The sequence below is a fragment of the Scardinius erythrophthalmus genome (genome assembly GCF_964197995.2).
Source record: "Scardinius erythrophthalmus genome assembly, chromosome: 8".
In the NCBI taxonomy this organism is placed as follows: domain Eukaryota; kingdom Metazoa; phylum Chordata; class Actinopteri; order Cypriniformes; family Leuciscidae; genus Scardinius; species Scardinius erythrophthalmus.
The window spans coordinates 3,651,200-3,666,319 of NC_138228.1; the positions used below are offsets into that span (position 1 = coordinate 3,651,200).

General features: G+C 45.0%; 1 protein-coding gene across 1 annotated transcript in view; it reads right to left on the bottom strand.

Annotated features, from left to right (window-relative positions):
• The window catches only part of plch1 (phospholipase C, eta 1), a 90,156-nt gene that overhangs the window by 11,919 nt on the left and 63,117 nt on the right, over window positions 1–15,120 (bottom strand). Inside the window, exons 12-18 of the mRNA XM_081373168.1 lie at window positions 13,466–13,627; window positions 11,341–11,403; window positions 10,052–10,137; window positions 8,532–8,629; window positions 5,696–5,875; window positions 3,834–3,941; window positions 3,614–3,738 (exon numbers count right to left, since the gene is read on the bottom strand). Coding sequence (XP_081229294.1) covers window positions 3,614–3,738; window positions 3,834–3,941; window positions 5,696–5,875; window positions 8,532–8,629; window positions 10,052–10,137; window positions 11,341–11,403; window positions 13,466–13,627 — 822 coding nt within the window. The remainder of the gene's footprint in view (window positions 1–3,613; window positions 3,739–3,833; window positions 3,942–5,695; window positions 5,876–8,531; window positions 8,630–10,051; window positions 10,138–11,340; window positions 11,404–13,465; window positions 13,628–15,120) is intronic.

Below are 15,120 nucleotides of genomic sequence, written 5' to 3' on the forward strand. Positions count from 1 at the left end.
ATTGTTTCGCTTAGCTGGATCTGACTCCATAAATTCAGCCGAACTTGACTCACTTTCCACACTGGATTCACTTGGTTCGGGACTTGATCCACTTGACTCAAGGCTAGATTCACTTGACTCGGGATTCGGTTCACTGGACTCGGAATTCGGTTCACTGGACTCGGGATTCGGTTCACTGGACTCACTGGACTCGGGATTCAGTTCACTGGACTCACTGGACTCGGGATTCAGTTCACTGGACTCACTGGACTCGGGATTCAGTTCACTGGACTCACTGGACTCGGGATTCAGTTCACTGGACTCACTGGACTCGGGATTCAGTTCACTGGACTCACTGGACTCGGGATTCGGTTCACTGGACTCACTGGACTCGGGATTCGGTTCACTGGACTCAGGATTCAGTTCACTGGACTCACTGGACTCACGATTCGGTTCACTGGACTCACTGGACTCGGGATTCGGTTCACTGGACTCACTGGACTCGGGATTCAGTTCACTGGACTCACTGGACTCGGGATTCGACTCACTGGACTCGGGATTCAGTTCATTGGACTCACTTGATTCACTCGACTCGGCACTCGATTCTCTCGAGTCAGCTGGCACGCGCTCAAACTCCAGTTCGGCCGGCGAAACCCCCGCTGTCTCTGGATTAACAAGTTCAACAAGACCAGTGAGGAATACGGGCTTGAGGGGTCCGACACGAAGAATGGGTTTGGCAGAAACTGTATACTTGAAAGCCCCTCTAATGGTCATCAAGGGAGGATCGAACAGCTTGGCGAGATGAGGCTTTAGTGGCGTTCGGAATGAGTGAGAGAAATCCGCCGCATACGAACCACCCCGGTGCAAGGACAAGAGCAGTTCCTCGGGATCCTCTTCTCCTGCGGGGAGTTCAAAAGCCTCTCTGAATAGGGCGATAAACACATCATAAGAAGGGAACGATATCCGACCTGGTTCCCAGAACGCGCCTACCCACTCCAGAGCCTTTCCAGTGAACAGTGAACAAATGAAAGAAATGCGGTCATCATCCGAGGTGTAAAACTGGGGCTGATGATTCATATATAAGCTGCACTGCTGAAGGAATCCTTCACACGCCACAGGTGAGCCATTAAACCTTTCAGGAAATGACAGACTAGAATAATTAGATGCAGCACTCACACTGGGTTGCGGTGGGACAGGTGCAGCGGGAGCTTGGACTTGATTAGTGGCTGTGCTTGAGCTCTGCGAAGACACAGATTGCGTAAAGCTTGTAAGTTCCTCGAGGAGAGATGTTAGTCTCGTCAGCTGTAAATGATGAGAGGCTAGCATGGAAACTTGGGTCTTGGCCACGGTGGATAAATGCTGAAAGTCCGCTGGATCCTGTAGTGGCGAAGTCTTCTGTAACGTAACAGAATAACTCACCAAAAATGGATCCAGCAACTGTGAGTAACCAGGCCCTAAGGAGATTCCTTGCTACTCTTTTTCAAGATGGCCAGCCCATGGAAAGGTATGTGAAGGACTTCTGGGCTTGCTGCCATTTAGCGTCACTAGATGACGTCCAGCTCATGGATCTGTTCTGGAGCGGTCTGGACGAAGATATTGCTCAAATGATGCCAGAGGACTATACCGGCTGGACGCTAGAAAGGTATATTGACCTGGCCCTTTTCCTGAGTAATTCGTCATTTGCTGTGGGCATGGAGGAGAAGCTTCGTGAACCCGCAGTATCTCTTCAGCCTGTTCTTCACGTCACGCCAGCCATCAAGCTAGTCACCGGATCGGTCTATTATCGTCCAGGACTGGTATCCAGTGTGGCCGATTCCCCGCTGAGGTCAGTACGTGTTGCCATAAGGGCCATCGTGCAGGAGTCTTGTCCTGCCGAGACTATCCTGCATAAATCATGTTTCACCGAGACCTTCCTGCCTGAGTATCTTCCTGCCGAGCCTGCACTTCACGCCAGTCCAGCCGAGCCTGCACTTCACGGCAGTCCAGTCAAGCCTGCACTTCACGCCAATCCAGAGCTCTCTTCACCGCTGGTCCTGCCCAGCACAAAGCCTTCACCGCTGGTCCTGCCCAGCACAAAGCCTTCACCGCTGGTCCTGCCCAGCACAAAGCCTTCACCGCTGGTCCTGCCCAGCACAGAGCCTTCACCGCTGGTCCTGCCCAGCCCAGAGCCTTCACCGCTGGTCCTGCCCAGCACAGAGCCTTCACCGCTGGTCCTGCCCAGCACAGAGCCTTCACCGCTGGTCCTGCCCAGCACCGAGCCCTCTTCCCCGCTGGTTCCGTCCAGCTCAGAGTCTTCAGAGTCTTCTTCCCCGCTGGTTCCGCCCAGCTCAGAGCCCTCTTCCCCGCTGGTTCCGTCCAGCTCAGAGTCTTCAGAGTCTTCTTCACCGCTGGTTCCGCCCAGCTCAGAGCCCTCTTCCCCGCTGGTTCCGTCCAGCTCAGAGTCTTCAGAGTCTTCTTCCCCACTGGTTCCGCCCAGCTCAGAGCCCTCTTCCCCGCTGGTTCCGCCCAGCTCAGAGTTTTCTTCGCCGCTGGTTCCGCCCAGCTCAGAGCCCTCTTCCCCGCTGGTTCCGCCCAGCTCAGAGCCCGGGACTTTACCCAAGTATTTTTTTGGGGGGGGCCAAAGGACTCCGTCCTGGCCACTCGAGGGGCCACGGTCACCCGAAGGATCATCTCCGCCATGGCCACCTGAGGGGTCGTCTCCGCCCTGGCCGCCTGAAGGTTCGTCTCCGCCCTGGCCACCTGAGGGGTCGTCTCCGCCCTGGCCGCCTGAAGGTTCGTCTCCTCCCTGGCCGCCTGAAGGTTCGTCTCCGCCCTGGCCACCTGAGGGGTCGTCTCCGCCCTGGCCGCCTGAAGGTTCGTCTCCTCCCTGGCCGCCTGAAGGTTCGTCTCCGCCCTGGCCGCCTGAAGGTTCGTCTCCGCCCTGGCCGCCTGAAGGTTCGTCTCCGCCCTGGCCGCCTGAAGGTTCGTCTCCGCCCTGGCCGCCTGAAGGTTCGTCTGCGCCCTGGCCGCTTGAAGGTTCGTCTCCTCCCTGGCCGCCTGAAGGGTCGTCTCTGCCCTGGTTGCCTGCACAGCCTGCGCCTCCATGGCCGTCTGCACAGTCTGCTCTGTCCTGGCCGTCTGCATGTCCTGCTCCACCCTTGTCGCCCACGCTCCACGGCCCAGGCCCGCCTTGCCTATATCCTGTTCCCGGTTGACCCTCCGCCCCTCCCCCAAGACCGCCTCCGCTTCACCGCCCTCCTGAACTTTTTGTTTTTTATGGGCGTTGGGAGCCGCCCATAGGGGGGGGGCTATGTCACGGTGTGGGTTTTGTGTCTTGTTCTTGTCTGTCATGTGTTCCCCTGTCTTTGCATGTTTAGCTTTCCCCTGTTATGTTGATTAGTCTTCCCAGGTGTTTCTTATTTACCACACCCCCTTGTTATCTTGTTTAGCTTGGTTGTCTGTGTATTTAAGCCCTGTGTGTTAGTTCAGTCATTGTGAGTTATTGATGTTGTGAGGTTGCATGTTCTTTGTTCTGTTCTGAAGTCTGAGTTTATGTCAAAGTTCTAGTTAATTTAATAAAAACACTGTTGCACTTGGATCCTGCTTCTTGCTTCCTGCTCTGCATCGTAACAACTATCAGGAGACGTCTGCTTACCTCACCACGGTCTCCCAGCATTGAATCCGGGGGTTTGGGAAGCTGCTGTCCACTAATGATTTTGATCACCAGCTGTTTCTTGGGATTCGCAGGGAGCGGATCATCATTCAGTGGGTTAAAGGCGCCTGGTACAGAGTTTCAGAGAACAGAAGTACTTGACTTCTGACAAAGCATAGTGGTTGTGCATTGATTCAACAGTACTTTGAATGCATTTGCGTACCTTTGCACATCAGGCCGGGTTTGAGCACGTACCCACTGCCTCCGTTCTCCATGAACTTGGCTCTGTTCAGCTGCATCATACGACCCTCCGTCTGGTAGTTTAAAGCCACTGTGGGTTAAGCAAAAGACAAATCTCATTCCTTCTTTCCTTTTCACCTCTCCATCCTTCATTTATTTATTCATGATTTTATGCTAGGAAATAATTTCATGATTTATTCAGGTGTGTAATGCTAATAAATAAACTGGATGGCTAACAAACTACGAAGTTTCATCATGGCCTGGTAAACATTTTATTCAATAAACAATCAGGGAGCAGAACTCAGCTGCGGCGCCACAACTTCCAATTTACTCTGGTTTATTGGACCCTTACACACACACACACACACACACACACACACACACACACACACACACACACACACACACACACACAGACACAGACACAGACACAGACACACAGACACACACACACACACACACACACACACACACACACACACACACACACACACACACACACAAACACAAACACAAACACACAGACACAGACCCTTACACACACACACACACACACACACACACACACACACAGACACAGACACAGACACACACACACACACACACACACACACACACACACACACACACACACAGACACAGACACACACACACACACACACACACACACACACACACACACACAAACACAAACACAAACACACAGACACACAGACACAAACAAACAAACACACACACACACACACACACACACACACACACACACACACACACACACACACACACACACAGACAGACAGACACACACACACACACACACACACACACACACACACACACACACACACAGACACACACACACACACACACACACACACACACACACACACACACACACACAGACACACACACACACACACACACACACACACACACACACACACACACACACAGGTTAATTTCTGATTCTCTTCCTTTATTTCAGTGTGGATGATTGATCAACACTGACAACGTATTTTGTATTATTTTGAATACAAAAGATTTCTATTTCAAATGAATATTGTTCTTTTGAACAATTCTATTTTTTTTAAACTTCTATGCATCAAAAAATGCAGATTTTTTATCACAATTTCCACAAAGACATGAAGCAGCACAACTGTTTTCAACATTGATAATAATCATAAAGGTTTTTTGATCATCAAATCATCATATTAGAGTGATTTCTGAAGGATCATGTGACACTGAAGACTGGAGTAATGATGCTGGAAATTCAGCTTTGATCACAGGAATAAATTATATTTTAAAACATATTACAGTAGAAAACAGTGAGAAATATGTTTTTACTGTATTTTCTAATCAAATAAATCCAGCTTTGATGAGCATAAAAGCCTTTAAGTACGGTATATTTGCCAATTTTGAACAAAAATGCAAAACAAACGCACGTTCACTAATAAGTCTCTGCCTTTTGGACCCCATTGCATGTGTGTTTGTCTGTGTAAAAGCTATGTCACTCTTGTGAATAGCGTTGTCTGTGCATGTGAAAAGTGCATATGTGCATTTTCTTAAATGATTTGCACATGCAGAATTGCATGAGTGGACTAACGCACAACCAAGACCCAGATGACATGTGGAGCAGGGAACATACGACGTTACAGAGAGGGCTGCTAAAACACACCGCATGTGCAAATACACACACACAAAGGGAGGTCAGTAGGTCAACTGGGTCAGACGTGCATTTGCCAATTTAGATGTTATAAATATCATGTATGGGCAGTTTTTTTTAATGTGAATTTATGAGTGTCCGTTTATTTGTGTGTGGACGTCGATCTGCATGTCTTTCCTCACCTAGTTGGCAACCCACATTCCAGTACGTCTGTGGGTTAAAGTTGCTGGAGTCGATCCGGTAGGCGGAGGGATAGATCCGAGAGAGCTGTCGTTGGTTAAAGATCAGGAAGCGCTCAGACCGATGGTGCACCAGGTGCTGAGCTCGTGTCTCACTGAACGACAGAACATTAAAGGGCGATCCTGAGGGAAAAAGTGTGAGAAAGTCTGGGTTAGATGCATTCATAGGTATATTAGGGCTGTCAAAATGAATGCGTTAACGCACGCGGTTAATTTTTTCTGTTTAGGGTAAAGAGTCAAGTGCGTCAGGTCTTAAAGTGACAGCAGCCTAATAAACCTGCTAGTGTCTGTCATAAAGGATAATCAAAGAACAAAAGAAAAAGAGAAAATCACTCACTGCTCTTGACTGAATAACTTATGTAGCTTTAATGCGAGATCCGGCAGGCAAAAACATCGGGTTTTTTTACTGGTCAATTTTGAGATTTTTGGATATTTGTCTTTGTGGCGAGCACGACGAGGTCGAGGGCCGTGGGAGGACGGCGCGAGGCCGGTGGCGCGATTGATAATGAGCGACACGTGCGCGACGCACCGGTCTCGCATCTCTCACGGAGGAGCGGAAGCATAAAGGAGGAGCGACGACAGTGAAGAGCGAGAGAGGACAGGCCTGTGTTTTAGTTGATGTTTTTGTGTCTGTTTGTGTTGCCAGCAGTCGTCCGTGAGGGACTGCTGGCTTTTACTTTCATTTTTGTATTTGATTATTTATTTATTAAAATCTTTAAATGTTCGCCGGTTCCCGCCTCCTTCTTCCCGTAACATCTGAACCCCGTTACATTGGTGCCGAAACCCGGGAAGAGGGAGGGACACGCTGTCGGAGAGCCCTCGCTGCTGGGAGGAATCGCGGTGCTGAGGAGGTCGGGCAGCACGAGGGAGCGTCGGCCGCCGATTGCTGCCCGAGGCGATGGTGCTGGATCGAAAGAAGATCAGGTGGGACGGAGAGCTCGCTGCCGTGCTCCTGGGTCGAGGAGGGGTGGCTGCCGTCCGAGAGGGAGCGGAGGAGTCGCTCCCGTTCGCCGTGGGCCGGAGCCTGTTGCCGTCGGCCATGATGGGGGCGGAGCAGGGAACGGGAGGCTCGCTGCCGGCTGCCCTCGACCGGAGGAGCCATCGCCGTCCGCCAGGAGGCGGAGGAGCGTCGAGCCGTCCCCCAACGGATGTCCAGTACCATCGCATGGCACCGCGAGTGACTCTCAGCTGGTTGAGGACCGAGCGGCAGTGTGTCCGGGAACCGGATCAAGAATTTTTTTTTTTTTTTCCTCTCTCCCCTCTCTCGTCTCTGTCGCTCCTCGTGCTTCCGTCTCCTTTTCCCTCACCTCGTCTATCCATACCTCCAGCCCAGGTACCGCAGCCGCCGTGATCGGTCCCCCCGGGGAGGGGGGAGGGGGAGTAAGCGCAGTCTCGTGGGTGCCCCCCGGCCTGCGAGGGGCGATGGGGGTATGTGGCGAGCACGACGAGGTCGAGGGCCGTGGGAGGACGGCGCGAGGCCGGTGGCGCGATTGATAATGAGCGACACGTGCGCGACGCACCGGTCTCGCATCTCTCACGGAGGAGCGGAAGCATAAAGGAGGAGCGACGACAGTGAAGAGCGAGAGAGGACAGGCCTGTGTTTTAGTTGATGTTTTTGTGTCTGTTTGTGTTGCCAGCAGTCGTCCGTGAGGGACTGCTGGCTTTTACTTTCATTTTTGTATTTGATTATTTATTTATTAAAATCTTTAAATGTTCGCCGGTTCCCGCCTCCTTCTTCCCGTAACATCTGAACCCCGTTACAGTCTTCAATAACATGTCTTCTTTCAGACTTGTGGTTAAAAAAAAAGTCCGAAATACACATTTAGGTATTTATTTTACTACACTTTGTCTGTTTGCGTCTGATTTCTCATAAATTCAACAAACGTTGGCGTTCTTAATCATCCTGCCGCTCCGCGATCGCTGTATGCTCCCTGTCATCACACACACCGTTAGAAAACTCTCTCTCTCCTGACCATTCTGTCGGATCCAATACGGTCATTTCCTTTTTATCAGCAACCAATCGTGAAAGTAAAAGGACTGAATGCGCAATCTCATTGGCTGATGATAAATCTTTAAAGCCCGTTTTCTCAAAATGACTTTTCACTCTGAAATCTCCACTTCAGTAGCACCGATAAACACCAAACTTTCCAGACCTATACCTAGTTATATTATGAAGACATTTACAGAGGGATTTGTAAATATATTATTCCTAGCCTGATTTATATAACATTTTATTCCAAAAAACATAGTAAAAATCATTTTTTAAGGCTATTGATAGTATATTCTGATTTACAGGATAACAAAAGTAGATATCCATAAATCCCTCTGTCATTTTTTTCCCATCTAATATGTGAACACAATGAAAAAAACAATTTTTAACCTGGCTTTATCCAATACTCAGATTTCAACTTTCATGGTGATATCTGCTAGTTAAAAAGTTTACCCTATTCACCTGTAGTGTCTCGCCTTAATAATGATTCATCTAAATTTAATTTATAATTTATGCAGGGAAGACTGAGAAGTGTTTGATAACTTTATTCAATTTCTGCATATTTCCCACCTGTTAGACCTACCTGCAAATCTTAAATCACTGTTTACAAGGTGGATCAAAAACAATGAGAACAATAACCTTTTGTGCATTTTGACAGAACAAGTAAAAAAGTGAACCGGTCTGACAGGGCCGATAGAATATATTGAGCCCTGATATATTGAAGCGAGCGCACAGGTAAACGTGACATTTATTAACTAAATAAATATAAATAAAACACAGATTTCTCACCCTCATCTAAACACTCCTGAGAGGCCACAGAGTTGGTGAAGACCACCAGATCTGATAGATCTCGGCTCAGCTTTATCGTTTTCCTTCTCCTTCCGCCTCTAAAGACAGACACAGCAAAATATCACGAGTTTGTGAAACATCTCACTATTAGATGCAATCATTTGCTCCAGGTCAGATGCACATTTTCTTAATCAGGAAAATACAAGCAATTGTTTTGTTTCCATAAAAATAATAAGCAGCACAACAGTTTTAAAGATGGATAATAATCATAAATGTTTCTTGAGCATCAAATCATCATATTAGAGTGATTTCTGAAGGATCATGTGACACTGAAGACTGGAGTCATGATGCTGGAAATGCAACTTTGATCACAGGAATAAATCACACTTTACTATATATTCACATAGAAAACAATTATTTTAAGCTATAATAATATTTCACTGTTTTAACTGTGTTTTTTTAATGAACGCAGCTTTGTTGAGCATAAGAGACGTCTTTCAAAAAACATTAAAAAAATCGTACAGATCCCAAACGTTTGCTCTAAAATAAGATATAAACGAATGAAAAATGAAATGAAAATGTCCTCATGATTATTCAACGCATCTTCGAGCAGCGAGAGGTTTAAGCTCAGACACTAACAGCGCTGTTAAATCACTCACTGCACATATCTTGACTAGGAAATCAGAGGAAAATGAAAGATAAGAAAAGCCCCTTGCAGAGTGACAGTTACATTACAAATGACTTTCCTCGTGGTGTTCATGTAACCCATTAAGCATACAAATGATGGCAAACCCTCATTAGCATAAGACACTAACAATGCCTTCATGACTGCCACATTACGGGATGAATCTATGAAACAGTTGTGCTTGTGTTTATTTCAGTGCATTTCATTGTAAATCTTTTCAGCACAAACATGTCTCCTGTGTAAATTAGGCACATTATAAGTTATAGCAACTTATCCACAAAACTCAGCTTTATTTGCTAATCTATATGCCAGGTGTAAAGTGAAGATTTTTTGGGTGATTTTATGAAATGTCTGTACATGTTCTCTATAATCATGGCAGAAGTAATTCATTAAGTGATGAGGAAATCATATTTAAATCAAATCTGCCGAATGTTACTGAATGAAATGTCGAGCTGCAGGACTGTGGAGCTGTGAGTGTGTTGATGAACTCGATCGACTCCATCTGTGTTTTGATCATCGTTCTGAATCCCAGAATGTTGCTTTTTTATGAAACTTAGATAAAAAATGCATGAAACCAATATACTTTTTGTTTAAAAGCAGAGGCTATGTTGTTTCTTTAAATATATTGCATGTGCAGATATTCAGGCTGGGGGCCATGGAAGTTTTGTAAAAATGATCAAAAATGCTAGCGCTGGCTTGGCAACTTAAAAAAAAAATGCTGGTGGGGAAAGGGATAATAAAGAGAAAGTTTGCATCATCCACCAAAAAGACGGACAGACAGACGGACAGACAGACGGACAGACAGACGGATAGACAGATAGACAGACAGACGAACCTGTTGAACTGTCCACATGATGACTCCTGCGGCCCCTCATCATCCGCTTCAACACTCTGACATTTCAGCCTTGATTTGGAGTGCCTCTGTGGAACACACACACACACACACACACACACACACACACACACACACACACACACACACACACACACACAAGCGCAGAGCATGCTAAATAAGTACATGGAGTGAATGTTTACTCGTTTGCATTGGATGGGAGGAAATGAAATTCCTCCTACACACACCAGAGAGGAACAGAATAGCACTGACCTGTTTTAATAGGCATACAGTACTTGACATAACCACACGAGTGTGAGTGTGTGTGAGTGAGTGTGTGTGTGTGTGTGTGTGTGTGTGTGTGTGTGTGAGAGAGAGTGTGTGTGTCTGTGTGTAAGTGTATGTGTGTGTGTGTGTAGCAGGCGTGACTAGTGTCCAAATCATGTAACTTTTTGAGGGCTATGAGGATCCAGGTATAACAGCTTCAGTAATAGACTTAAGGCTCATTATTAACAAAAGAAGAACCTTTGAGACCTCATAAACACACACACAGACACATGTCGAGAGCGGGAGGAAATATCACACACACGCAAGAGACGTGCCTGAACATCTCCTGTAGGAATGACGAATGCGACGAGAAACCGCAACGTAACGCTGACAACCCTGATTGCATTTTAATAAAAAAATCAATAAAGTGTAGACAGCCCAGTACAATCACCCACAATCAAACTTATGGAGCAATGACCACAAGCCTTGTTTACTCACTTCATTGATTTGCTATTAAGGTGTTGAATTACACACCGACCACAATCAATATAAGCGATAGAGACAGGTGAGCGTTCAGAGAGTTTGTATGCAGGGAACCAAATATGAGAATGCCTCTAGAGTTCAGAGCTGTCATTATGAATATACACAATCATATATGATCTGGAAGGGACTATCAGATATCAAGTCAACAGGTGTGCTTACGGTAATCAATGTAGGAATTTTTAAATATAACCTCAGTAAATGTATGCGTAAAATAAAGAGACCCAGCGATGACCCTCTGAAAACTGATCAGAATCACTGATGCATCTTTATGATCTGATCAATAGCGATTATTCATAAAATCCTTCTGCCTCTGGGGAGCAATAAGGACACATTTATGTAACATTTGAGAGCGCTGACACGCTGAGAGGACAGGATGTAGGATAGCCAGACCTGATTCCACAGCAGAGACAGAGAAACAAGAGAAAGAAAAGGAAGAGAGAGAGAGTGGGAGAAAGACAGAAAAAGACTATCTTTATTCTGACCTTGTGCTTGAGGTTACTGATGAAGGAGCGGCTCTGGGATTTCTTCATGCCATCTTTGGAGTTCTGGAAGACACAAACACACAAACACACACACACACACACACACACACACACACACACACACACACACACACACACACACACACACGCACACACACACGCACAAAGATGCACACACACACACACACACACACACACACACACGCACGCACGCACGCACGCACGCACGCACACACGCACACAAACACACACACGTTGTGTTTTCATGTTTTATGTGGATTTTTCCATAAACATAATAATTTTTATATTGTACAAACATACAATAGCCTTGTGTGAGGAACGGGGAGATATCCATTGGTCACGGTGTCTATTTTCACAACACGCAAAAGAGCCGTGTGATCATTAAAAAAAAATTGTTGGGCCATTGATGCAAGAAAATAAATGGTTTGGAATGACATGAGGGACAATAAACGATGTCTTATTTCCCGAGTTGTGATTAAAATGTTCCTTTAAAATGCATTTAATTCCACCTCAAACAGTCGAGTGTCAAAATCTATTCAAATTAGTTTTTGCGTCACTCATGGACATTTTCACATGCAGTGATGCATAAAATTAGTGCAATAGTAACTCCAGACAGAGCGTTCGCTCAACACTTCTCTGTTTTTTTTTCTGTTATATTATGCAGGAACTCTGAAGGGGAGAGAAAATCCCTCTGTGCTTTACAAACGGCTCATCAAAATGAATGTTTAGAGAGTGCAAAGTCTAATAATAGGGCAAGAAGAGAGGCAGTACGAATGTTAATTAAGGGATGCTCCATGTCTTTTTCTGGATTGCAAGACTGTGTGCACACTGATTAGTTATTCCAATTCTTTTCTCTTTTTTCTTTCTTTAGAGCTGCCTATAATAGAACACGATGAGATGGGATTGTATTCTATTGTTTTTTAGTAACCGCCTTATGCATCATTACATCTTTACACAGTATTTGAAGGCGACACAGACTCGGGAATGCTAAGAACAGACTCAGAACAGACTCGGGAACGCTAAGAACATACTCGGGAATGCTAACAACAGGCTCAGAACAGACTCGGGAGTGCTAAGAACAGACTCAGGAACGCTGAGAATAGTCTTGGGAATGCTATGAACAGACACGGGAATGCTAAGAACAGACTCAGGAACGCTGGGAACACTGAGAACAGACTCGGGAATGTTAAGAACAGACTCAGAACAGACTTGGGAACACTAAGAACAGACTCGGGAATGCTAAGAACAGACTCAGGAACGCCTAGAACAGACTCGGGAACGCTGAGAACAGACTCGGGAATGTTAAGAACAGACTTGGGAACGCTGAGAATAGTCTTGGGAATGCTATGAACAGACACGGGAATGCTAAGAACAGACTCGGGAACGCTGAGAACAGACCTGGGAATGTTAAGAACAGACTCAGAACAGACTTGGGAACACTAAGAACAGACTCGGGAATGCTAAGAACAGACTCAGGAACGCTGAGAATAGTCTTGGGAATGCTATGAACAGACACGGGAATGCTAAGAACAGACTCAGGAACGCTGAGAACAGACCCGGGAATGTTAAGAACAGACTCGGGAACGCTGAGAATAGTCTTAGGAATGCTATGAACAGACACGGGAATGCTAAGAACAGACTCGGGAACGCTGGGAACGCTGAGAACAGACTCGGGAATGTTAAGAACAGACTCAAAACATACTTGGGAACACTAAGAACAGACTCGGGAACGCTAAGAACATACTCGGGAATGCTAAGAACAGGCTCAAAACAGACTCGGGAATGCTAAGAAAAGACTCGGGAATGCTAAGAACAGACTCGGGAATGCTAAGAACAGACTCAGGAACGCTTAGAACAGACTCGGGAATGCTAAGAACAGACTCGGGAATGCTAAAAACAGATTCGGGAACGGTAAGAACAGACTCGGAAATACTAAGAATAGACTTGGGAACGCTAAGAACAGACTCGGGAACGCTAAGAACCGACTCGTGAACGCTAAGAACAGACTCGGGAATGCTAAGTACAGACTCAGGAACGCTAAGAACAGACTCGGGAACGCTAATAACAGACTCGAGAACTCTAAGAACAGACTCGGGAATGCTACCTTGCGCAGGTTTCTCTGGAGTCCCTCGTGTGTGGCGCGGAGCAGCGCTCGGATGGAGAAACTGTCTGTGTCTTCTTTGTCCCCGATCTGAGACTCTTTCATCAGAGAGTCGAGCTTCTTCCTGATGTGCGACTCCACCTGGTTCTGACTGGGCCCGTTAGACTGAAATGAATCAAATCAAAATCAAATCAAAATTTATTATAAAGCACAATAAAAACAAAAGTAGTTGACCACTGTGCTGTACAATACCAAACTAAACATAAACAATAAAGACTGCAATACAATGTAATGTATTTTTTTTTATTTGAGTACATCAAAACACTGATACATGATAAAAACTCTAGGAACAGTTTTATGAATGGGAGAAAAGATGGGTTTTTAACTTAGATTGAAATTCAGATTCTGTTAAAACTAATCTGAGGGAAACTGGAAGATTATTCCACAGTTTTGGCCCAACAACAGAAGCATGGACTCTCTCAGCTTTAATCTAGATCTCGGGACCATCAACAATCTTTGTTCAGAAGACTTCAGAGATCAAACAAATGTATTTGGATGTATTTATTTAAAAGTTCACAGAGATATTTAGGAGCTGATCTGGTCAGAGCCTTAAAAACGAAAAAGTAAAATTTTAAAATCAATTCTGTAACGGACCGGCGGCCAGTGCAAAGAGCAAAATACAGGGGCGACACGATCAAACTTTCTGGTGCCAGTCAGGAGTCCGGCAGCTGCATTTTGAACCATCTGAAGTCGATTCATATTAGATTGACTTATTCCAATACAAAGAGAGTTACAATAACCAAACCGAGGTGACACAAATGCATGGATCACTCTCTCAAACTAAAAAAGATAAAAAGCTCTTAGCTTTAGATAGCAATCTTGAAATGAAGTCTTCTACAGAAATATTCTTAGAAGAAAATAGCGTACATTATTTCTAAGATAATTTACACTCTGCAAACTGAAGATATAAACTGCCTTAATAAAGCCCGATTTACCAAATAGAAAGTCAGTCCTGCATCAAGGCTGATACAGACATCTTTTTTCAAATTATTGGTGAATAACTCACTCCATGATTTTAAGGCTCTGTGGAATACTTGATTCTGATTGGTCAATTGCCAAATCCAGCGGTATGTTATTCCCGGATAACAACCTGTAAAAACTGATAACAGGCTCATCCGGTCAGCGCTGTATGCTTGTTAGGAATGGGTTTTCTTCATGGAAGTTTTGCATTTGGTAAGCTTATTAAATATTAAAACATAAATCAATATTTTGTGTACTTGTTACATACAAATGCAGCTGCTGCCTTATTATGCTTTATCTTATTATAAGATAAAAAACAGGTGCGATTTTAAAAGTTTAATTTCAAATCAATCTCTTATCCTCACAATTATTTATTAAATTATTGTTTTAATTATTGTTTAATCTTTTGTTATGCTATAAATATATTTAAGTACAATTACACATTTGTAATGAAGTTGCAATTTAGTCCATTTAAAATATATTAACTTGTACTAAATTTTGAATTTTAATATAAAATTAATATCAAATAACACACCACAGTTAAAATTATAATCAAGTACTTCACATGTGCTTTATTGGTTAGTCAACACATCAAAATAGAAATTACATTAAAGTATATTCTAGTTTACCATAAATGC